The following is a 25,016-nucleotide window of genomic DNA, read 5'->3' as shown; positions in this document are numbered from 1 at the left end:
CTTGAAGCCAGTGAGCTCCCAAAAGGCCTCGTGCTAAGTAGGGATGAGAATATACATTTAAAGATCACTCCCCTGGGTGATGTGAGATGTCACAGCCTAACCTCTATTAGACAGATAGTGCATATAAATGATAAGTGTAGCACTACTCTAAAAATTTATTCAAAATGTTATGAATTTCTAAAATTGAAGGGTATCCGATGAAAAAAAAAATTATTAAAGGATATTTTCTGATATTTTAAATACTTCACCATTTTGTTGTTCACTCATTATATATATATATATATATATATATATATATATATATATATATAGAAGATACATAACAAGATTTGAAAAAGAAAAATGAAAAATGAGTTTGATCTTTCAAACATGGGATAAGATGAAATGGACCAGTTCATGGCCTATGAACCTGTCTAAACATGGGGTAAGATGAAATGGACAAGTTCTCCAGCCCAATATTTTTTATTGTTTTTGTTGCTGCAGTCCAACCCAACCCCGCACTTTATCCAGTCTGTTTCCAGCTCTGCAAAGCATAACGGTTTTAACTACCTCTCTCCCTCTCCCAACTTCTATGGTAACTTTATAGATTTTCCCATGGCACAAACATTTCCATCACACACAACAATGCGGCATTCTCTAATCCCAGTCCCAAATTAGTCCCAACGTCTTTCTTGTGTCCTCCTCGTTTAACTTTTTGTAGCAATTTCATCATTTGAAATTTCTTTCTGTTTCCGAATTTTAGCACCTCAGTAAGATATTAAAATCCGACAAAAAAAAAAAAAAAAACCATTCTGTATTTTAATGCTTTCGATGCAGTCAATCTTGGGTTTCATAAAAACAAATTTAAAGAAATTGATTTGTGAAAATAATATTCTTTTTACAGAGAAAAGATTGAAACTTTTTTTATTTACTTTCTGCCCAAGAAAATGGCAACTCTGGGTTCATGTGTTCTTTTAAAGCTGGTTGAAGAAATGGGAAGTCGCGAAAAGTTCTTGAGTGATCAAAAACCGGTGTTACTGCAAATCCGAAGCATAATCCTTGTGTGTAGCAAAGGGTGATCTTTGGCCTAATCAAGGTTTTTACTTGAAGATTTCAGATTCTATGCATGCCATGTTTGCTTCTTTGCCTCAAGAATAAGATGACATAGTTCTCTACAACCAGTTGCAACTCGGGCAGTTGTTATTTGTCAAAAAGTTGGAGGCAGCGCATCCGGTGCCAATGCTTAAAGGAATTGGGCCTTTCTAGGGTCTATATCCCTGTGTTGGAAACTCTGAAGATCTTTTTGCTGTAGATAAGTTGGCCGATTCTAGAGGGGCATCTGATTTAGTAATGAAGAAGGTAAGGGATGTGGAGAATACGCCTCAGGGTGGATATCGATCTTTAATTGCATCCAATTCCTGCCCGAATGAGATGAAAAGGGCCTCTTGTAGGTCTGAAAGTTGTGATGTTGTCGAGAGGGAAATGTGTGTTGTGACAAAGGGGTTTAGAGAATTAAGCTCTAGTTTTATTGAGAAAGACAGTGATTCTGATTGTACAAGAACATTGTCTTCTTTGTCGTTTGCACTGACAGCGAATCGAAGGAAATGGAATGGGGTAGAAGTTGCAGACACCCCAGTTGTCAAGGATGAGATGAAGCCAACTGCTCGCTGTCTTCATAGTGCTTGTGTGAGTGTTACACTGTTTCTTCTTCACTGATGATCAATTAGTGACATTTTGTGTAGATTTACTACAAGCCATTTTGTTTTTTGTTAATCAGTAAATTTAAAAGTAGATGACTGAAGTATAATTGAGAATTTGACTTAACCATTTTCGAGACAGAGCGCTGTCATTTGGGATACTATTTCATTACGAATGCATTTCACTGGTATGAACTGCTAAACCCTATTAAACCATCAAATGTAACCTTTTTCTTAGGCAGGAAACCAAAAAATGTACTTGTTGTAATATTGAGGAATGCTATTTTTAACTCAAAATTTAGTAAAATTCTGGTAACCGAATAAATTTCGTATAACATCAGAAGCATATGTAATTATATTTGTCGTGCACCACAGAATACCTCTTTGTATGATCATTGTACAACTGCCAACTGCTTGAGCTCATTGCTTGCTTGTTTCGTCATCGTATGGCTCCAGGGACTAAATGGTTTTCTAGTTTGCCCTTCAAAATTATGATGAATTGATCATCAATTATCCTTATAAAATCCTTCAAACACTTTCCTCTTTGGCATGCTTCTTCAGTTCGTTCTGTTAAGTGTTACAGTTCAGTTGACAAGTAAAGTAGCCAAAAAAGAGCTAGTGATGATAATCTAGCTAAGAAGCTGATTAAAACTTCCAGTAGGATCTCCATGTCAACGAAGAACTGTGAGCAATCCTTAGATTCACTAGTGATGTTTAATTTGGCTGATGATAACAACTGGTTAAGATTCAGATAGAAACATACTGTGGAAGTCCCGGTCCCCAACATTAGAGAAACTTGGCGAGGTATTGTTTGATTAATTTAATTTTACGAGGATTGTTCTGACGGTTGATTGATAGCCTACTGTCGAGCTAGAAGCTTAGAACTGTCATATATGATATGCAAGAAGTATTAAGACATAGAGATGTTGCTGTGCTTGCTACAGTTGAGGCTTTGCAAGAGGCTTTTTTCGCTGAAACAATGCTCAAATGCCTCAGGTGGTGCGCTAACGTACACTCATGCAGATTTCTGCCAGACACTGATCTTATACTTCTAATGTTGAATAAGACTTTATCAGGAAATATGGAACATAAAACACAAAGCTCACATCGAAATTTAGCATCCAGATCAAGTAAAGGTGTCTGTTTTGCATGTTTCACCTGACTTTTCTTTTCGTTGTTACTGTTTTTAGCACATAGTCATAACTCCAATCATCGAAGAGGGAGGAACAACAGGCATCATCAGTAAACAAATTTTTTGACCTTCAGGATGACTTGGCTCAAACGCAATTAATTGTTCAGTCCTTCACCAACATCTATCCATTAAGGGCACGTTTGTTTGTCTTCTTAGCTTTCACTGGGCTACACTAGACTAAATGGTAGTGTAATCCTGTGTTTGTTACACACGAGACTAACTTTAATGAGACTCTCTCCGACTAAACCGGACTACGAGCTTCGGTAGAGGGTCTTAGTGAGACACCCCAAAAATCAGGCAGACTGCTAAGCTCAACTTTGCAACGCTTCACCCTCCCCGCTTCACCCCTCCAATCTGCTCCTTCCTCGCCTCCTACAACCCTTTTCAAACCCAGACCCCGCAAAACTCGAAACAAAAAAAGCAAAACTTTTTCAATTTTTCCTTTTTCAAAACCAAATCCAACTCCCAAAATTTGAACCCATAAAATAAAAAAACCCAGAAAACCAAAAAACCCAGAAACCCAAACCAGATTCAACCCCTATCTCCCACCTTCGAGCCAATAACACATGCATCCGGCCCCCAACTCAAAATTCAACCCAAAGCAAGGAGCAACTTGGTACAGAGAACAAGAGGGCGAAATAAGGGAGAAGAAGGGGATAGAGGAGGAAGACAGTGGCGGAGAAAACAATAGAAAAGCATGATTATAGAAAAGAACAAAAGAAAAAGTAGAAGTAATAATATAATATTAATAAATATAAATTAAATTAATAATAAAATATTAATAGGTACAAATTAAATAATATAATATTTGAATCATATGTTTATTAGTTCGACATTATACTAAACGTTTCACTAAATCAATTTAGTTTAGCCTCTAAAGCTAGTCCAATCCAATCCGAGATAATCCGATGCAACAAACGCATTCTACAAGCTACTAACACAAATCCAAGCAGCTCCAGCTCCATCAGGGAAGCACTAGTACTTGCATTCAAGCGAAAGGTTCAGTGGAGGCTACAAACCCTACTCATAATCAAGTAAAACTCGTGGTGGAAAATGTAAGGGCACATGTAATGTTAAAATCAAGCATAAAAATGATTCTCGTTTCGGATTGGCGGTAGAGAAGGAAACTTCCTCACAAGATTGGGCGAAGGGAAGTGCTTTATCTGCAACTGCAGACCTGGAAAAGTCATTGCATAATGAATGCAGAAGATGGTTTTTGACTAGTTCGGAGAGCTACTTGGATGAAGTGCTTATGAGCAAAAGCAGTTCCATGGAATCAGACAGCCATGTGGCTAAGATGATGTGCCAGATTAAGAAAGTTGGTGACTTGTTGGAAGCTTATGGTAGGGTCAAAAAAAGATTTATGGGGGTGCTTTGGAGAGGACTTGCAGAGTTTTGGATCACATGAATCCAGTTATTGGAGATCGGCAACTATGAGCTATATAATTGGAGATCGGCAACAATGAGCTATACAAAACTGTTGACTTAAAATTAGTAGAGATGTGGATGTAGGTGACAACTTGACTTAAAATTAGTAGAGATGTGGATGTAGGTGAGTTGTCTAGCATTAGCGTTTCTCTTATACATTTAAGTTAGAATTCCCTCCCCTTTAGTTTAAATTTTAGAATTAGCGCACGAAAAATAGAATTAGTTTCCTTGAAATACCGTGTGATTATAATGTTCTTTTGTGTGTTAATATTATGATTCATTGCGCAGAATGAGAAAAATTAAATTAATGTTGAAATAATGTCACATTATATAACTAATTCACGAGTTATAATATAGGTAACTATCAGGATTATACATGAAGGTGCAGTTTCAGCAACTAATTCATATTTATCGTAAGACGAATGAATTGATTATACCACAATACTTTTTGGTAGAATTGAGGGTCTGTATTGTATTTATCATGAATTGAAATAATGGACTTTGAATAGCAGATTCCCAAACCAGCACTCTGCTCTGCTACCCATTCCATTGCATGGGAGGTAATGCAAATTCATTATCTGTATGTTTTTTTATTTTTTTTGATAAAAAAAAAAAGTATGTTATCTTTTTCGATAATGTTGAAACACTTGCATATCAACATGGAAGTCGGTAGTACAATTAACAAGTCTCAGTTGAATATTACTGCCTTCAATTACACTCTTAATATTAATATCCACTTGTGGGTTAACATATTTTATGTGGAGAGGGACAACCAAATTAACTATTAAGTGATTGTAGTAAGAACATATAATATTGTGTTTGGAATAACACGTGATTATGAAATTGGAAATTATAAAATTGTTAATGGATATGGAATCAAATTTTATAATGCATAGTGACAATATTAATTTGTACGCACGTATAAAGTGATTGTAACAATAGTCATGTTGTCCATGCATTGTGAATATAACAAGCTAAATTGACAGCAATATGAAAGTGAAAATATAAAATTATCTTTGAAATCTATTGATTGTGATTGTTCACACATGTAAGACATACAATAGATTATCCTTCAAATCTTTTTTTTTTTTTTTAGAACAAAGATGATATTATTTACGATAAGGGGATGTGTGAGTTTAGTCTCACAATGTGTTAGTAATAATATGATTCAAACTTGTTTTTACCGAAAATCAAACTCAAGATCTTTCACTTATAAATGAAGAAATATACCATTAAATCGTAATACTAAGTGGCTTCAAATCTTCCTATTTCAACGTGCATAATTGACCTTACCACTACTTCCAAGTAGATGACACCCTGCTCCTAGAGGTGCATGCCGATGAAAATCCTGACAAAGAGAGAATTAAGCATCTAGAAGAGGCTTTCGTTAATGTTAGGTGACGGACTCCAGACCATGTGGATTTCACTGGAACTGACCAAAGTACCATTCAATCCTTTGGCGTGATTAATACGTTTCAGGGGCAATTTAGCGATCTCAAACAACGTCATAAGCTCCACCTGTAACTAATCAGATTTAGATTAATTTCCATTAACTATTAAATAAAGAAAAAGTATATTAGTTTGAGTAAAAGACAACGATGCAGAGCAATAAAAGACAGTGGAGATCTTATTTGCGTTTCCATTTTTCAACTTCTCATACATATTTCAGAAATCCACAAATTCACCGAAACCCGGTTTCTATTTTTTTCTAAAACCCAACAAATTATGATAGATTGAAAAAAAAAAAAAAAAGGACAAAGAAACGAGCTTTATATCTGTGTGTTTTCAGTAAATTCGATTCCCAAAACCCCATTTTTTTTCCTGCTATTCTCTGGAATGATGGAGCTTCAGAGATCAGCAGCGCTGAGATTCTTTCTAGGGTTTCTGCTGCTGTCTATGGCGAATGGGAGATTCGTGGTGGAGAAGAACAGCTTGAGGGTCACATCCCCGGATAAAATCAAAGGCACGTACGACAGTGCCATTGGCAACTTCGGGATTCCTCAGTACGGAGGCAGCATGGCCGGCGCCGTACTCTACCCGAAGCAGAATCAGAAGGGATGCAAGGAGTTCTCTGAATTTGGGATTAAGTTTGAATCGAGACCCGGAGCTCTCCCAACTTTCGTTTTGGTCGATCGTGGAGGTACCCATTTCGTAATTTTCGATAGTTTGGTTTCTTTTGTGAGTTTTGAGGTTCAATTTGATTGCCTTGGTTAATTTAGGAGGTGCCCTTTTTGTATTTTGGAGCAATTTGATGAGTATTATGAGTTTTGGGGTTCAATTTGCTTGTTTTTGTTAAATTTAGGAGTTACCCTTATTATAGTTTTGGTAATTTGAATGTTATTGTGAGTGTTTCCGGTTTGAATGGTGCGTTTTGGTTCGTTTTGGGGTAACTTTGAGTAGTTTGTGTGCTATTGAAAAATATAAGCTTCAAGTTTTTGTTGGATTTGGAGATGCCATTTTTGGCAAGGCTGAATCAATTAGCTCTTCTTTTGGTTAATCTTGCAGACGGTCATTTCATAAGTATGATTAATTTGGTTTTTGTTAGCAGAAATTCTTTATGTTATTGTTTGTATCTGTAAAAGTTACCTATATTAAATTATAATCCTACGTTAGTGATTCTTTAATGTACATATACATAGCCCCCCTTTTTAAGTCAGCATTTCTTGTGTTAAAACTGTTGCTCGTGCTTTCCAGATTGTTTCTTTGCCTTGAAGGTTTGGAATGCCCAGAAAGCTGGGGCTTCTGCAGTTCTTGTTGCTGATGATATTGAGGAGGCATTAATAACCATGGACTCACCTGAAGAGGATGGTTCTACTGCCAAATACATTGAGAACATAACAATACCATCTGCGCTCATTGAAAAAAGTTTTGGCCAAATTTTAAAGAAAGCAATCAATGCTGGTGATATGGTCAATGTGAATCTCGACTGGAGAGAAGCTGTTCCACATCCAGATGATCGTGTGGAATATCAACTGTGGACCAACAGCAACGATGAATGTGGGGTTAAATGTGACATGTTGATGGAATTTATGAAGGATTTTAGGGGTGCAGCCCAGATACTTGAAAAAGGCGGTTACACTCAGTTCACACCTCATTATATAACTTGGTACTGTCCTCAGGCATTTACCTTAAGCAAACAGTGCAAGTCTCAGTGCATCAATCATGGAAGATATTGTGCTCCTGATCCAGAACAGGACTTCAGCAGTGGTTACGATGGTAAAGATGTGGTTCTTGAAAATTTAAGGCAGCTATGTGTTTTTAGAGTTGTAAATGAGACCAAAAAGCCTTGGGTATGGTGGGACTATGTAACTGATTTTCAAATTAGATGTCCCATGAAGGAGAAAAAGTACAACAAGGAATGTGCTGACGGTGTCATTAAATCTCTTGGTAAGTCATTATATATTGCATCTGATGTTTCTTAGAAGATTAATGATTAATGTAGAATGAGCTTCTAATATTCATGTGACGTGTTGTCAGGGCTTGATATTAAGAAGATTGAGAAGTGTATGGGAGACCCTAATGCAGACTCTGAAAATACTGTTCTGAAAGAAGAGCAAGATGCTCAGGTATTTGTTCTTTCCCTTTTATTTTCTATTTTAAGATTTGCACATGGTCCTTATAGATTTGGAAAAGCGTATGATAGGGTCTAAGAGAATTTTTTTTTGGAGGATTATTGAAAAGAAAAGAGTAGGAGTAGCATATACCCAAGTAATAAAGGATATGTAGATGGAGCAAGGAGTGCAAGTTAAGTGGGAATGGGACCCAAATGAGATAGTGGTGATGATTGGAGATCAGGAAGTACCAAAGAGTAAACGATTTCATTATCTAGATCTATCTTGCAAAATACGGAAAATTAGATGGAGATCTCAACCATAGAATGCAAGCTGGATGGATGAAGTGGAAGAGTGCATCAGGTGTGTTGTGCCATCGTCGTATGCCACTAAAGCTCTAGGGAAAATTTTATAGGACGACAATAAGGCCAGCGATGCTTTATGGCTCGAAATGTTGGGCGGTCAAAAAGCAACTCGTGCAAAAAATGAGTGTAGCAAAGATGAGAATGTTTCGTTGGACGTGTGGGCACACGAGAAAGGATAGGATTAAAAATAAGGATATCCAAGGTAAAGTAGGAGTGACTACAATTGAAGATAAGATGAAAGAAAATCGGTTAAGATGGTTTAGACACGTGAAAGTACAGATGCTCCGGTTAGAAGATGGCACTATGAGACGTAGGCTTAGGCCAAAAGGAGTAGAGGAAGACTTAGGAAGTCTCTGAAAGAGACTATAAGAAAAGATATGGAGTACTTGGATCTAACGGAAGACTTGGCGCAAAACCGAAGGCAGTGGCATTCTAGGATTCATACACCGACCCCGTCTAGTGGAATAAAGCTTGGTTGTTGTTGGCTCTGCAATGTGATTCTTTGAATTGGTGATATTAGTTTAGTTATTTGTACTTGCTTGACAAGAACACTCATTGTAGGTTGGAAAAGGATCAAGAGGTGATGTAACCATATTGCCTACCCTTGTTGTCAATAATCGCCAATACCGAGGTTTGTCCTTGTTTTTGTGTTTCTCTGATAACAATTGAGAAGCTTCCATCTCTAAACTATTTGCTTGCAGGCAAGTTGGAGAAAGGTGCAGTTCTGAAGGCCATCTGTTCTGGGTTTGAGGAAACTACTGAGCCAGCTGTTTGTTTGAGTACTGGTATGCCCCTTTTGTTATTGTGGTGTTTCTTATCTCTTTCTGATTGTTTTTATTTCAAAATTAAGTTCTGGTTTACTATTTATTCATGGTAGATGTGGAGACGAATGAGTGCTTGGATAATAATGGTGGTTGCTGGCAGAATAAAGCAGCTAACCTCACAGCCTGCAAGGTATAAATTGTAACCTACTGGCTTATCATTTATCTTTTGAAAATTGAAATAAATGGGTATTCTAACTCTTGCTTTTGGTGACTATGGTTTCTTTCCTCAGGATACATTTCGTGGAAGGGTATGTGAGTGCCCTCTGGTTGATGGTGTGCAATTTAAAGGAGATGGTTACACTACCTGTGAAGGTAACAATAAAAGATACCCTAAAACAGCCATAAAATTTAACTAGGGAAGCCAAATTTGAGGGAATTCCATAAAATTTAACTAGGGAAGCCAAATTTGAGGGAATTAATCTGCACATATTTTCTTTTATTCTTCATTATTATAAAAGAATAGCTCAGGTTCGCCTAAAAAAAAAAAGGATAGCTCAGATCCTTCATTTTTTTCCAAACATATTTTTCCTTGTTCTGCATTATGACTTTTGGTTGAGGAATATTACCTTTCATTTCCAGCGAGTGGGCCTGGGAGGTGCAAGGTAAACAATGGAGGTTGTTGGCATGAAGCTCGAGATGGGCATGCATTCACTGCTTGCACAGTAAGTGGTTTTGTGCATTCCCATTTTCTGTATGAGAAAACTCTGACTGCCATTGGTTTTTATTCGCGTATCAAATAATTGAATTTTAAGTAAGGTTATTTTCTGGACAGGATAATGGCGAGGTCCAATGTCAGTGTCCTCCTGGGTTTAAAGGCGATGGTGTTAAAAGTTGTGAAGGTAAGAAAAATTATCGCCTTGGCATATCCTTGTTGTTGGTTTTCAGCTCAGAATAAATCTACTATGTTGTATACATCTAAAAATACGTAATTCAGACCACTTGAAATTAAGTATGCGCTTCCTTTTTATTTGTTTTATCTTTTTTTAAGTTTCATTGTGAATCAGCATAAACTTACAAATGGATTAATGTCCCAGTAGTGCATCAAGACATTCTACAGAAGTTGTTAACCTTGCTATGCTATATTGAACTGAATGGTTTGCTTGTATATGCTTATGCATAAAAAATCTACTGGAGCATTCTTCTATGACTTCATATTTTAACCGGAGACTATGGCCTTGCACAAATAGGAAGTAATGGGACTCGCTACCAAACTGCAGTAATATGTAGAACCCGCGAATTTTAGGTCACAGCAATTATGCCCCTAGCACTGTATATTTATTATTCTCCTTCAGATGCTTTGGTGTTTTAAGTTTCGAATGATTGAGGATGGGCAAACAGTAAAAGTCTCTACAAGCTAGGTTTTGGAGCTTCTCATTCAGTTGGTTTGCCCTATTGGTTAAGTTATACTTGAACCTGCCGTAAAACTTATAAAACTACATGTTATCGATAATTTAGTGAAATTTAGCTTTATCCATATCATTGTGGTAAGCAAGTGGGTGAGCCATGTCAAGCAAATATACATTTGAATGGTCATTTAATTTTGTTCTACATTTATGCGGTCAACTAGAGATCAGTGTAGAGGTTTTGTGGCATGCTGAACTTCTTAACATGTCATTAATAAAAGTAGATCATCATCCAGAATCTTTGCAATGAAATATCTTGGATCTAATTGTTGTTAAATTTTTTTTTGTAAACTTAGATATTGATGAATGCAAAGAGAGGAAAGCCTGTCAGTGCCCTGAATGTAGCTGTAAAGATACCTGGGGGAGTTATGATTGCTCGTGCAGTGGAAATCTTCTGTATATCAGGGACCATGATACCTGCATAAGTGAGTCCAGCAACTCGAGCTTTTAACGTTTACGAGTTCTGAATATATATACTGTAAGTGCTTATTCTGATGTACTCCCCTTGGTAATCTGCAGGTAAGGCTTCTGGTGGGGGAAAGTCTGCCTGGGTTGCTGTGTGGATTATTTTATTAGGCTTGGCGATGGCTGCTGGTGGGGCATACCTTGTGTACAAATACAGATTACGAGTGAGCTTTCTGTGCTTTGTTTCTTCGTTGCAAACTTCATGTATATCATTGTTAAGTATGGAGTCTCCTATTAATTGTGGTATTATTGGATCATCTTTAGTAATTGTCCTGAGGTTGATAATATTGTACAGTGGAACCATTTATTCTTAGTGGCAGGGTTGCATGTTGATGGGGTGTTGACCCCAACCTATTGGCAGGGAAATGGACTGCCGTGCATTAGAATTGTCTGTGTTTAGTGAAACCCCATAAGTTACCGGTCATATAATGGAACAAATTTGCTTGCGCATGCATGGGTTTTTGTATGTGGGTAGATTTTAGGGTCAAAATTGACAACAATCTTCCTACTGTCTTTAATTATGTGTCTTGTGTGGTTGACTTCAATGTACATGAGATTTACGATAGTATGAGGGTACTAACTACTTTTCACACTATTGATTTTGGTGTGTTGAAACCTTCATGGTTAAAGACTGGCTGTGTCTCGGACTACGAAATCTACTTTGATTTGCATTCACAAGTCTTTTAATCAACTTTTTAACCTGTGAGGACTGGTATAGTTAGACGATGATTTTATTGTGGGAGTTAATTCAGGTTGCTGATACTTTCAATTATATTTTTGCAGTCATACATGGATTCGGAGATAAGAGCTATAATGGCACAATATATGCCTTTGGACAGCCAAGCCGAAGTTCCAAATCATGTGAACGAGGAGAGGGCATGAAGATGGAACCCCATTATTGCACGTTGAGGATTTTATATGGCGCAGCATGGAGATGGATTGTTATACATCTTTCTTTTGTAGTCTCGAATGTTTGTTTGAGCATAATCTTTCATATTCCTCTACGTTGTATCGGACTGTAAATGAATGCAGATTAGAACGTCTTGTTTCGTAGGACTGTAGCATGCCAATCCCTTGGAGTAAGGTAGATTGCAAGGAGTGTAGGTCTAGTGTCAGAAAAAGTCTCTTCCCATACTCAAATCTTGAATCCTTTCCATTTAGTTAATCTGTTGTTATTCTGTAACTTGCTATTGCCTGAAAATTGAGACTGACTTCATGTTATAACTTATACCTTATTCATGTTATAGTTATAACAAGCATGAATACCCGCGCTTTGCTGCGGGTTTTAAGAACACCGTTTAAGACAATACTACTTAACATAAAATAAGTTATATATATCAATATTTACATGTCTGTTGTTTGAGAAGGTAAATTAGCAACATATTACCGTGATCAAAAGATTAACAGCATTAAACTTCTCATTATTCAAAATATTAAGATAGACTATGAACATGTTACTGAATCTAGATTTTCCTACTTCATTGTTTTCGGCTGATCTTCATCTTCATTATGGTGAGGTTTAAGGTTTCATCTAGTTCCTACAAATTTTGAAAAAAAGAGTTGTTAGTTTGTACATATGAGAAATAAAAGGGGGACATAAAAATAAAACTGAGATAGAGTTCATTTGTGAATCTAAAGGTACAAATGAGATTTTTGTTTCCCTCTATTTTCATCTGCTCCATCAAATGCAAAAAGGCTAAAATAAGTGTATTCAAACCAACCCATTTTTTGCACTTCAGTCCTATATCAAATATATCTCAATGATACTAAGCCCTGGTTTAGTACTGCTTAAATTTTTCAAAAGCTGGGATGAAATAAAGTTGAGCTCAATTTTGTGTTTGGTAACTCAGCAACAAAGCACTTATTTCCAAAATTGCTGTGAGAAATAGTTGGAAAGTGGAAGCAGCTATTTGCTGCTTTCAAAAATCAGTTTTTTTATCACAGCAATAGGGGTGAACAGTAACGTTTAATGAAAGTTTTCAAATGACGATCCTACCCTCACCCCTCGCGTCTCGACTCCCACTTCTCTTCCTTGCTTTGTCATCTCACTTCGCTCCCTCCGGTCTCACTCATTCACTCCCAACAGCCGCCAACTTGAAACTTCCTTCCTCCCAGCGATCTCTCTGGTTCTCTAGGTCGCGTTCTCTAGCTCGACATCCTTCATATGGTAAGCTTCTCATGTCTAAAAAATTTAGGGATGGCAGGGTGAAAAAATTAGGGTTTGTGGAGGAAAGGAGAAAAATTGATTACTTTTCTACCCGCAGTGAAGTTTGTCGCTTGAGCCGCTCAAACCGAATCCAAAGGGGTCTCTCTGGGGTTTCGAGCTCCCAATTTTGAGGTACCACATATATACTTGTTCTTTTTAAATTTTGTTTTGAATTATGTTCAAGATTTGTTCTTTATTTTAATTGTTTGGGAATTGGTTTTAGATTCCGAAGCCACTTACTAGGAAAGTTTGGAAATTGGAAGATTTTGAATCACATCCTGCTTTACTGGTGAGTTCTTGCTTTGTGTTTTTCTTCAATGGTGTTTTGGATGGTCATTGTTTGGTTGATTTTCTTATTATCTGTCATATTATGTGCCATGTATTGGATATTGGCAGTTGGTTAGAGTGGATTTTTTTATTAATTAACATGAACGATGGGTTCTTAAATAACAACTGCAACTGCAAATGACATGACAATTGCTATTTTAGTGGAAATCAGAGGACGTTAAAACGTAATGGTTGTTTTTGTAATGTCGAAAGCAACAAATGAATAAGCTGCAGAGGACGTTAAAACGTTAAAACGTAATGGTTGTTTTAGAGGACGTTAAAGCGTAATGGTTGTTTCAGAGGATGTTAAAACGTTAAAACATAATGGTTGTTTCTGCAAATGAATAAGCTGCAGAGCCACCCACAATTTGTTCATTGATACAGTGCAGGTTGATATATTTGAATTTTTAAGTTGGCTTCTGTAGAGATTAGAAGGTTGCTTAACTATCCAAAAAGGAAAATAGAGCATATAAGTGGCTGTGGATCTTAGCCTATTTCTGGTTTGGTAGGCTTCACATTGACTAGTATAATTTTCTCTCTACATGCAAGTTGGTGGGTACTGTCTTGTTTCATCACTCTTGCAAGGACTGATTTCTTACACTTCGGCCAATTTCAGAAGTCCAATGTGGATTATGGATCTTTTCATTTCAAGAATGTTCTAGTATATGCTTGGCTGAGGCCCTTTTGATGCCTTATTGTACATTTTCGATCTAGGCTCCTGCTGTTTGATTGCAAAGAAGGGGGCTCCTGCTGTTTGATTGAGGCCCTTTATATACAAATCAGTAGTTGGTATCGATGGCAAAGATGGGGGCATCTTCGTCAAATCCTTCAGCTACATGGAATGCCCACAATGAGACTTCCTTCGCGGATTTTATCCCGTTTACCAAGAAGGAATTTGGCCCTTCTTCCTCCAAAGCCAACAGAGATCAGGAACACATGTATTTCCTTCTCTGTTAGCTCAATAAACATGTCTTCCCCAATAAGTCCAAGGGAGTGAAAGTCGAATGGATTACTCTGGTGGAAGCTCTTCACAACTTTGACGATGTGGCCACGGGCCCTTTCTTCCTTGCTCATCTTTATCATCTTTTGTATAAGATCACAAAGGGTGAACCATTCGAAACCCACCTTAATGGCCTAACTTGGATGATCCAGCTTTGGCTTCAATGGTATCTCCCCGAGCTTCGGGCTCCCAACTTAGAATTCCCAGAAGGAATGGCCCTTACCCGAATCTTCGTTGAAGCATCTCTCACCAATCACTCCACGTTTTGCTATTTGTACTTCTTCAGAGTCTGCAGGACTCGTGTAGATCTAGAGTGTGGCACTTTAGTACTTACGAGATACCCATGGTTCAATGACCAAGCTTTCCAAGATGTTTTTGGAGAAGATGTTAATCCCCTTTGTAGAGAAAGATTTATCAGCTGCATCCAGTCGAGGGATCTGGCTTGGGGTGTAAGGAGTGACCACTACGAGTGAAGGCTAGAAGTCTATCACCCAAACTTCTGTAGCAGGTAGTTAGGCTTTAGACAAGCTATCTTGGTGCCCTTCTTTGATTTCGTTCAATGTGCACCTCTTACCGTCTTCACTTTCCACATGAAGTTACTTTTCAAGCCGCCTGACATAGTCTTGAGGTCATGAGCAAGGTCGCCCGAAAGCCTATGGTTCTTAATTTCGAATGTACTTCAAGTTTTGCTTCTTGGTGGGAGACAAAGTGGACCAAAAAGTATAGATGAGATATGCGCGAAGCCCATGATCGCCTCTTCAAGCATCTCTTTATCAAGTCTTATCCTAGCTCAAATGAGCTTCAGAACTGGAAGGAAATGATTCATCAGAAAACCAACTACTTTTAATAGGTATTTCTTACTTTTTAACTTGAAATTCTTATGAATTTGCCTACTCTAATCCTTTTCCTGATTTCTTCGTACTTGCTCAAGGCAACCCCATAGAGATGGTCCTCAAGCAAGATGAAGATGTCGCAGATGCCTTCATCCTCCAAGAAGCCGTAGCTGAGGTAGAAAGGCAAGGTGTTGAAGAGGGCAGAGATGTCTCCGAGTCGCTTGTAGACTCAGAGGGTGAGGTAGAGATTGTAATGGAGCCTTAGGTAACTTGGAGGACTAGGGCAACTGTAGTAGAGACTTTAGAGTTTGAGCCCGAAGAGCGGCCAGTTCCAACAAAGAAAAGAACGAGGGCACATACCTCTAAAGTCTCTAAGTCTTTTACTTCAGTAGTCGAGGCGGGCGTGGGTAGGAAGAAACAGAAAGCCTCCAGTGAGTAAACCTTGTTTAATTCCTTTAATTCTTATTCGCAATTTTGTAATGAGAGCTAACAACCCCTATTTTCTTCAACTCTAGGGCCCCTAGCAACCAAGAAGCCTATTATTGCTTCAAGGGATGACCCACTCGGGGCTGAGATGTATCAACAGGCCAAAAATCTGCAAGATTCCACCCTGGAAGAACTGAAGGTCTAACTTGCATCTTAAGTTTCATTCCTTTGAGTTCTTCCCTTTTCTCATTTTCTACTTTCTTCTTGACTTTCTACCCGATTTCTGAAACAGGCCATAAAGGCAGAAAGGATTTCTTTGCCCAAGGCCTTTTCACCTTCAGCTTGAATGGTACAAACTTCCCCTCTATGGGCTAAGTCTCCAAAGGTACATTTATTTTTTCATTCTTTTGACTTGTATCTCTACCAATCTTAAAGCTTTAACACTTGTCTTTTATTTTTGTAGGTTAAGGTTGGGGAACCTGTGTTGGCGATGACTCCAACCTCCTAATTTAATCCAGTGACAAAGGAAATACTACATTTTGTAGACGAAGATACTAACTTAATGGGTATTTTGTTATTTTAGCACTTTTATGCTTGAAGCCTCATTCCCTCCTTTTATACTTATTTATTTTTTTTTTTTACTCTTTTTGTCTTCCCCTACACCAACCTTTCATCAATAGGAAACATCTGAATTTCGGGAGCCTGTAATCCTTAAGATCTCTGTGGTTTCAGAGGTCACTAACCCATAGGTCTCTCAAGCTGCAGATTGGGCTAGTTTGCCTGCTCATTCTCAGGGTTCTGCTAAGGTATGAAGGCTTTTTTCCTTTTGTTTTCCTTTTTTTGCATCAGTTAGTTTGTTGACGCTTATCTTTTTCGATTTAATAAGCCTCTAGTGAAGGTTCGTGCACCAATTCTCCTCTTCCAGTTAGCAAAGTTAATCCCTCTTAACACACAAGTGTTACCACTCATCTTCCTCCTTCTTTCAAGGCTTTAGCCTTGACTCAGGTATACCAGTTTTCTTGTTTTACTCTTTGTTCTATGTCTTGATTTGTAATCTTTCTTCTTACTTTATTTTCTTGGTTTCCCACAGGGTTCTAGGGAAGACTCAGGCAAATCTCCTCTTCATCTATTGCGTAAGACCGAGCTTTCGCGACCTCCCTTAGCTTCTGGGGTCACAGGGACTCTTATCCCTAGGCCTAAGAAGAAGATTAAGACCCCCAATCCTCATATTTCTCGATCTCCTCCCTTTGATGAAACCTCCTCTCTTGTTGCACCCTCTTTCACAACAACATCTTTGCCCAAGCTTTTTAAAGAGTTCGGGCAACTTGAGACAAAGCAAAGATCCTCAAAGAATCCTTCTAAATCTTCAGGTCTTCAAGATCAACGCTGAGTCTTCCAAGAGTGGTTAGGGAGAAAATTCTCAGCATTCTTCAGTCTCAAAGCCCTCCATGATATAGAGAAGGCCGTAACTGACTTGTTCAAGGCTGATTAACTATCAAGAGTTCAGTATGGGTCATTCATCTCATATTTTGAGAACTTGAGAGCTCTGAAGGATCAATATTTAAGGGTTAAGAGGCAAGCTAATCAAGTGAGGTATTTTAAAGAGAAACAATCCACTACTTCAACTCATATTCAACAGTTGGTAGATGAAAGCTCAACCACAGAGGAGACGATCAAAGTAGTGTCTTCTGAGATCCAAAGGTTAGAAGAGCAACTAACTATGTTAAGGGCTGAGCAAGTGACTATCCTTGGCAAACTTCAGCAACAAATTGAAGAAGTGAAGAAGGCAAATATGGAACTGGAAAATGCCGAGTCTCAACTTATCAATAGCAGCACTGTTTTGGCCGAGCCTAGCAGGATTTTCTCAACTATGCAGACTTACCACTCCAGAATAATCACTCTGGGTGAATATGTAAATCTGTTATACTATTGTAACTTTCATTTTATGAAATAAAATTATTCTTTGCATGTACTTCTTGAATTATATTGAAGCTCTTATTGCACCATCTTACTTCATTTCTTTTTAAAATCACTAACTCTCTTTAATACAACAATTTCTAACATCCCCGAGAATTGGATGATATCTCTTTAAAAACTTGGCATTAACTGGATGTGTTTGCAAGTTTTCTTCCAAATCTGTCAAGTAATGTTCTCCCTTATCCAATGCTTGGTGAATGATAAAAGGTTTTCCTCTAGTAGGACTCATTTTCCCAAAGCCTCCAACTTAAGCTCCTAAAGGCAGAATTGCTTTCCATACTAACTCTTATTTCTTGAAGGTTTTTAACTTTTACCTTTTTGTTGTATGCTCGGGCAACAGTTCTCATTTTCCTGCTTCTTCTCTGTTTCATACACCAACAGTCTTTTGATTAAGGACCCGACTGCAATTACTTGGTCCTTTATTCTTCGTTTTGTCATTATTGGTGTTGAGGAGTTGGGACAATATGGGGTATATCCCATTCTTCCTTGGTGATGAATAATGTTCTAGAAGCTTTTAGGTCGTCACCTTAGTCAGCCTGGCATTCTTATCAACTCATAAGAATTGGAGAATCCCAATACTAGGATTGTAAAAGCTGGCTTCTGCAACATTAGCTGTGGGGAGAAATGTTCATGACTCGGCCTTCACCATATCCCAAAATCTTGGTCCCATGGCTCATTTCTCATGGTAAACTGCTACATGTTGGCGTAGGGTGGAAGGCACAGATAGACTCTGATGAATCTAATCTCGGCTAAGCAAAGCTTCATAAGTAGAAATACTGTTCACCACGAAGAAGGCTAGCATGATTTGCTGGGAATCCAAGTCAACCTGTAGGGGGAATATCCCATGAGTTCTAGTGATGGCCCCAGAGAAGCTGGAAACCATTAGATATGTGGGGATGAGATCCTCCTCACTTTTACTCATCTTTTTCATTTGCTTTTACGGTAACACATTGACCATAGCTCATCCATCAAACAAACCCTCTTGAAGGGTACTTCCTCCAGATGACCAGTTACATAAATAGGCTTGAGATGGTTAGTTAGGATTAAACTCGGGCAATTGAAGACCATTATGTCCAAGTACACTTTCTCGGGCTTTTTCCTTACAAGTTCGGGCAAACTTATTCTACCCGACTCCTCTTTTCCTGCTTCTTCAACACTAACATATGCCATCATAGGTTCTGTTGCCAAGTAATCACCTTCCATTATGGCAGGTTGATCATGCTTGGGATAAAACATGGCAGATAGAACGTATGTCATGTTTACGTGGAAGTTGCTAGGTCTAGGTAAGTCCTCATTCTTGCCCCCAACGTGACTCATGAATTCATTTAACCAGGTTTCTATTTCTTCTGGTAACATTAGCTCGGGTAACCTTTCTTCTCGAGTTATGGCAAAGCTCTATGTCCGTGCTGAGTTCTCACAGAGAGTATCAACCAGCAATGGTGCGGGCAACACCCTCTTAGGTAAGATAATTCCAAAGCATATTGGTTCTGGACTCCATCTTGGGGTTGGCATCATCACCATATCCTCTTGAGCTTTCTTCAAGATTTGTACTTCCCAAGATGGGGGCTCTATGACACATGATCTCCTTCCCCTTCGATCTTGCTATTAGCTTTCTTTACCTCCTTTTTGCTTTTCCATTAAAGTTGATTTCTTCCCCCATGAGGTACTTTCTCAAACTTCACATTCTCAAAGGTTTCTGAGGCAGTGGGGACTTTTAATGATTTCATGTGGGCTTTGTGCTGCCTCTGAACTCTCTTGATCATAGAGGTTCCCATTTCCTTGACAGGTTTCCCATCCTTTCCAACCACATACCATTTTTGCCTGAGTCGGGCAGGATTCTTCTTCGTGACTGGATTCACTATCATTTCCCTTATTCTGACATCTCTACCGGCATAGCTTAGCTGGGGTGGCCTCACATCCACCCATCTTGGTGTTTTGGCTTTTCTGTCTTCCATTTCTTCAGAGGCTTCATAATTTCTGAATACTTCTAACAAGCCATTTGGTTGAGAATCTCCTCCCAATCCTTAAAAAACATTTATGGAGGTCTATTTCTCAACTGTCCGTAAGATATTTCTGCAGGCTTTTTGTTATTCCTTTTTTCTTTTTTTGGTCAACTCTTGATTAATGATAGCTCCTGATGCTGACATGTCCAACTCACATTCACACTGACACCTGCTGCATAATACCACTCTTTTGACTATGGTTGCTTTGGGCTTCTTAGGCAACTTGATGACTCCTTCTGTTGGCCTGTCAACTACTTGCCTCCTTTCTGCTTTTACTTCCTAGGTGGCCTTCCTTTTCCCTTTCTCAGCCCATGTCAGGTTGATCATGTTTATTAGGGCTTCTAAGAAGGGATTTATGTTAATCATCATATTGGCCTGCAATTTCTCCAACAATAATTTTTCCTTTACTATAAGGTCTTGTATCCAATCCCTAAAATGGACATAGTTGGTTATGGAGTGATTAAAAGTATAATGCAGCTTGCAATACTTCTTCCCTCTCAACTCTTCCGGTTTAGGCATCGTTTTAGTGCTGTCAGGCACAATCACTCTTGCCCGCACCAACTCTTCATAAATCTTTGCAGCCTTGGTTAAATCAAAAGAATAACTTTGGTATTTTAGGGGCTTCACAGGGATAAATCCACATCATTCATCACCATTTTCTTGTCCTTGATTGGCTGGACTAACCCCTTTACTATTAAAGGCTTAAATGGGTAGTCATCTTTACTGCATACATGTCCATCCCTTCTTTTCCATGGCCATCATTTTGTTCTAGCTCTACCTTTTCAAACTCCATTTGCTGGATTGCAGCTTTGCTTTTGTAGAAATGAGGCACCTTAGATGAGTGCTTCACTTGCTGTTCTTCAAGCAACAACTTTTCATACTTCGTGGCAGCGATCATTAACTTTTGCAACTCATTGAACTATACATCATAAAACTTCTTCCTCAAAGACGCGTCAATGCCTTTTGAGCAATGGATATAAGTTGCGCATGATTGATAAAGAATTGGCACTTCATTCTTGTCCTTTTGAACCTTATCATGAAGTCCTCTATAGACTCATGCTCATGCTACTTCACCTCCACTAAGTTATTGATGGACATCTTAGGCTCTATCCTATAGAATTTGTGACATCCTGTCCCAAAATCTCGAAAACTTTCGTGTGGAAATTACTATTTTGCCCCTAGTTCATTTTGTTACGTTTTTGGGTTGTTTTGTATGTGTGTTGGCATGAGCTGGGCCACACACTCACACCCTCACTCTCCCTATTCCTCTGTCCCGTTCTCTGTCTCTGTCCCGAGTCTCTCTCCCCCTTTCTCATTCACCATACGTACGGACACACACACAACCACACTCTACACCTATAGATCGAGAGAACTTAAGCCATATTTGAGCTCGTGAGGTCGAGGGGAGCACGATCGTACCAGTTTCAGGTAGGAACTTCGACGTTTTCACGTCGATTTCACAAGGTCCGTTTTAGTTACTATTCATGCAAAAATAACCTAGCTCGTTTTTGGGATTTTGAAGCTTGTAGATGAATTAGTAAGGTCCCAAGGAGCCTCGGAGTGCTTCGTTGGACGAAATTGGACGTCGGAATCGCCTGGTTTGAAGTTGGCCGGTTTTGGAGTTTGTGGACAGGTATGATTTAGAAGTTTTTAGGCCTTAAAACTTGTAGGATAGTGTTCTACTAGTCCTAAGCTTTAATTTGGTGCAAGAATCATGAAAAACGGTTGAAAAATGAACGAGAAAACTCGAGTTGCAGGTTTCCCAGTTTCCGGCGCCGGCGACGTCGGCAGAGACTCGCCGGAGAAGGTGACGGAATATTCCGTCAATTCTGACGGAATATTCCTGACGCCGTTAACGGAATCTGTCAGTTTTGACGGAATATTCCTAACGGCGTCAGTTGACGCCGTCCGTGTGCACCGCACGTGCCTGCGTGTGGCCGTGCCTTGGCCGGCGCGTGGCGGCGCGTGCGGCGGTGGAAAATTTTTCTAAAAATATGGTTGTGATCTTGAGGTTGTGTAGAGCACGTTGGTATATTCAATTGTCCATTTTGAGCAATGTATGAGAAGTTATTACGAAAGTTAGGTTATGTGCTTTAAAATTAACGTTTTTATAGTATTTTCGCATATAGGTGATACGTATCCCGAGGACGAGCGTGCTCACTCCAGGCAGGGGGGCTACGACCCTTCCACATACCAGTGAGTGGGCTTTTGATTTCCGTATATACCTATATACATATAATTCCCAGAAATTAATATAAATGCTTATTATTTGCATGCCATTTCTTTTATGTTATTGGTTGATATGCATGATTAATGGCATATAAGTTGATTTATATATTCATTCATATGTCATATATATATGTTGGTGCTGTGGAGGCACAGGTAAGTGCCAGGTAAGCGTTATTTAACCCTTGCATTAAATAGTGATTAGAGGTGCTTAGAGAGCTCATAACCTGCACCCCCGGTGTTAGTGCTCCCGCCCAGAGTAGGGCACAGTCCTTCACGTGTTGTTCACCTCCCGCACCACACGCTCAGCTTGGATCCAAGCTAGGTGCACAGTCTTGTCGTACAGACCACTATAGGTGGTTCCGACTCGTAGGTGACCCGCGATTATTCGCACAACCTTCACGTGATCGTAGCACTAGAGCGTTTATATGTATTACACCCAGGCCTGTCGTACAGACCACTATAGGTGGTTCCGACTCGTGGGCAGGTTTAGTGATTGAGATTGAGATTTGAGCTCTAGATTCAGCCGCACAGGTCACTTTAGGGGGCTCCGGCTGCCAGTGATATGTTATTGATACGGTTTATACCTGAGCACTTGCATTTCACCACGAGATTTTGGTATGGCATATCCTTGAGCATGATTGGCATATTTATTGTATACGTACATATGTTTATTTTCTGGGAAGTATACAGGTTTTACAGCGAGGGGTTAGAATGTATTTTACTAAATGGTTTTCAAAGAGCTTTGTTTTTGCCCACTCACGCTTTTGTTTTGCGCCCCTCCAGGTTCTAGTTGCTTAGCAGGTTCGGTGGTTTCCCCAGAGGGCTTCCAGGCATTTCTGACAGACACTCACCAATGTAGGGTCACCTTTGGGTGCACTGTTGTCGCATCATTTTAATTTGGACTGCTGTAGACCTATTGCTCTGAACTTAGCGTCTCACTTACGCTAGCACACTTACTTTGACCTTGTATGCTAGTTTTTAATTACTCGTACTTTTATATTATTACTTTACTAGCTTCCGCACTGTGCACACGGCTACGTCACTTCCACGTGACGGCCAGCACGCCCTGATCTCGGTCGGGGTGTGTCAGAATTGCTCATGGAAAGACATCTTCATTTGCCCCAGTCAGCAATAGAATTGGGGGGCAACAAAGAGTACCACTGAGATGCTAAGCCAACCAATGAGTTCCCAAACAACCTCAACTTATAGTTAAGATTATCTTCAAATGCCACGCAATGGTTGGAGAAATTGAAGATGTGGTCTTTAGAGGATATACTGTCATCTTCCTCACTGAAAGTGGGGATCATTGGTATCTTAAAATTGAGGGGAAAAGGCTTCTGCTCATCGATATGCTCGGGGTATGGCTTTTGATAGGTGATCCTGAACAGTGGACGAGCTTAGGGTTGGATGATTCTGGGCTATCATCCTTCTTAACTCGACCAATTTATCCTTGAGTTATTGGTGAGCTGCATTATCAGGAGGAGTATGAGGAAGTTCCCATTTCGGGCTACGATCATTGCGTGAGAAAGTCTCTTTTCTTGGTTCAGGCTTCCTCTAGCATCCCCTCCCTTATTGGCCAATGATGAGGGCCTATAAGGAAGAGGCTTGTCTGCCTTGGTAAGCTAGCATTTTTCACTGGATTCCCCGATCAACTAGGGCATCCCATACTTCTTTCTTTCTTGCCCGCTTTGCCCCTTACTATCTAGTGAAAATAATAGGGGGTCGGGCAACTCCGCTTCTAAGATTTCCTCCAACATTGGCTGACTAGCTCCAAATCTTTCCTTGTTTTTTTCCTTTATCCCTCTTTTCCTTAAGCAAAGGAAATAGGGGAATAACTGGTTCTTTCTCAGGACTAGCCTCTCTCATCACTTCCCTAGCATGGCTATCTTTTGGGGTAAAGTACTCCAAATCTAATCTTCTCTGCAAACTTCCTATTAAAAAACAGAGTCTACTTACTTTTCCTCTAGTTTCCAGAGTGATCTTCTCCATACTCCTCAATACTTTCACTATGGTAGCTTATAAGTCCTCATTAGTTACCTTCCCTTTTGACTTCTCGGATGAAGTCGGGCTTTCCAGAATAATTGGTCTTTGCAGGGAAGGAAAATCCTCTGGATGAGTTGTCATGCTTGATCTTGGTAAACAATAGGGTGGCTTGTATTCTGTATTCCACCTGAAGGTTTTCTCCTTCCTTATTCTTCTTGGCATACAAGACTAAATGTGTCCCACCGAGCGTGCCAAAACTATGTTCCGGCGAAGATTTCTCTGGAGAAGGCTCTTCGGCTCTCAATACAGCTCCCCAAGGGATTGTCACTTTGGATGTGTAATTGGGCTTTTGCTTGCTGATGTGTTGCAATAAGAGGGCATAGTTAGTTTTGAAAGGTGCCTTTGTAGGGTCTTAGGTGTAGGCCTTGAGGCTCACAATCAAAACTAAGTGCTAGGCGTGCCACTTCTATCTCAGTATAGCAGATGTAGAACAAGATTGTGTTAAGTCGATTACTTGCGCCCCAAGTTACTCGGACTTCTTGTTATCAAAAGATTGTCGTGGATGAGTTAAGTCCACATTAAGTTCTTTTTCTTGGCCTGTGACCAAGGACTTTCAGTTCATAGTCTTGTATATTCGAATGAGGGGAGTCCACCCCTTAAGTCATTTGTTTGGTTCTTGATTGGTTTTAAACGAAAGCATATCCCTTAAACTGACCAGATCCATATACAAATAAAACTTTTAAAGTAGGAAAACAGGTGGATATGACTTGAATACATACTGGAGAATGCATTAAGTAATAGATCTACAAATTCAGAAAGTAAACAAAGAGCTTCAGGCAAGATTTCACCTTTTTTGGCAAGGTTGAACCTCTTGCAATCACTTCTCTTTGAGTTTACAAAGGTTTCTATGCTAAAAAAGGATGGATGGTAAACCAGTTTACACAAGGAAATCGATACTGCGCCACTAGGGGTGATAACAGAGCTTCTAAACAAGATAAAAGATAGCTTTTGTGAGGGAGATATCCTAAAAAGGACTAAGATCTGGGCTTATTACAGCTTTTAGATGCAAATCTTTCTTGAGAGCAGAGTTTGTATGTTTGTTTGTTTGATTGGTTAAGTGTCTTTGTC

General features: G+C 39.2%; 1 protein-coding gene across 1 annotated transcript; it reads left to right on the top strand.

The window, feature by feature from the left end:
- The first annotated feature begins 5,916 nt into the window (after nucleotides 1-5,916).
- Nucleotides 5,917-12,132, top strand: LOC103940726 (vacuolar-sorting receptor 3-like). Its single transcript, XM_009350889.3, has 12 exons — nucleotides 5,917-6,436; nucleotides 6,991-7,683; nucleotides 7,774-7,862; nucleotides 8,774-8,843; nucleotides 8,914-8,997; nucleotides 9,090-9,166; nucleotides 9,267-9,348; nucleotides 9,616-9,698; nucleotides 9,809-9,875; nucleotides 10,736-10,864; nucleotides 10,959-11,068; nucleotides 11,688-12,132. The coding sequence occupies exons 1-12, from the start codon at nucleotides 6,133-6,135 to the stop codon at nucleotides 11,784-11,786; spliced, it is 1,887 nt and encodes a 628-aa protein (XP_009349164.2). The 5' UTR covers nucleotides 5,917-6,132; the 3' UTR covers nucleotides 11,787-12,132.
- Nucleotides 12,133-25,016: the final 12,884 nt, after the last annotated feature.

Source organism: the organism of the source record quoted next, unplaced genomic scaffold (genome assembly GCF_019419815.1).
Source record: "Pyrus x bretschneideri cultivar Hongxiangsu unplaced genomic scaffold, Pyrus_bretschneideri_v1 Contig77, whole genome shotgun sequence".
Lineage (NCBI taxonomy): Eukaryota > Viridiplantae > Streptophyta > Magnoliopsida > Rosales > Rosaceae > Pyrus > Pyrus x bretschneideri.
Note: the sequence above shows the minus strand (reverse complement) of the source record. Positions and strands in the feature narration are given on the sequence as shown.

What these genes read in the sequence shown, in the direction of transcription:
- LOC103940726 (XM_009350889.3), top strand. Translation starts at nt 6,133, where the DNA reads ATGATGGAGCTTCAGAGATCAGCAGCGCTGAGATTCTTTCTAGGGTTT. An exon ending in AAGAAGAGCAAGATGCTCAG is followed by an intron (nt 7,863 to 8,773) that starts GTATTTGTTCTT and finishes CACTCATTGTAG; the next exon opens with GTTGGAAAAGGATCAAGAGG. An exon ending in CAATAATCGCCAATACCGAG is followed by an intron (nt 8,844 to 8,913) that starts GTTTGTCCTTGT and finishes ATTTGCTTGCAG; the next exon opens with GCAAGTTGGAGAAAGGTGCA.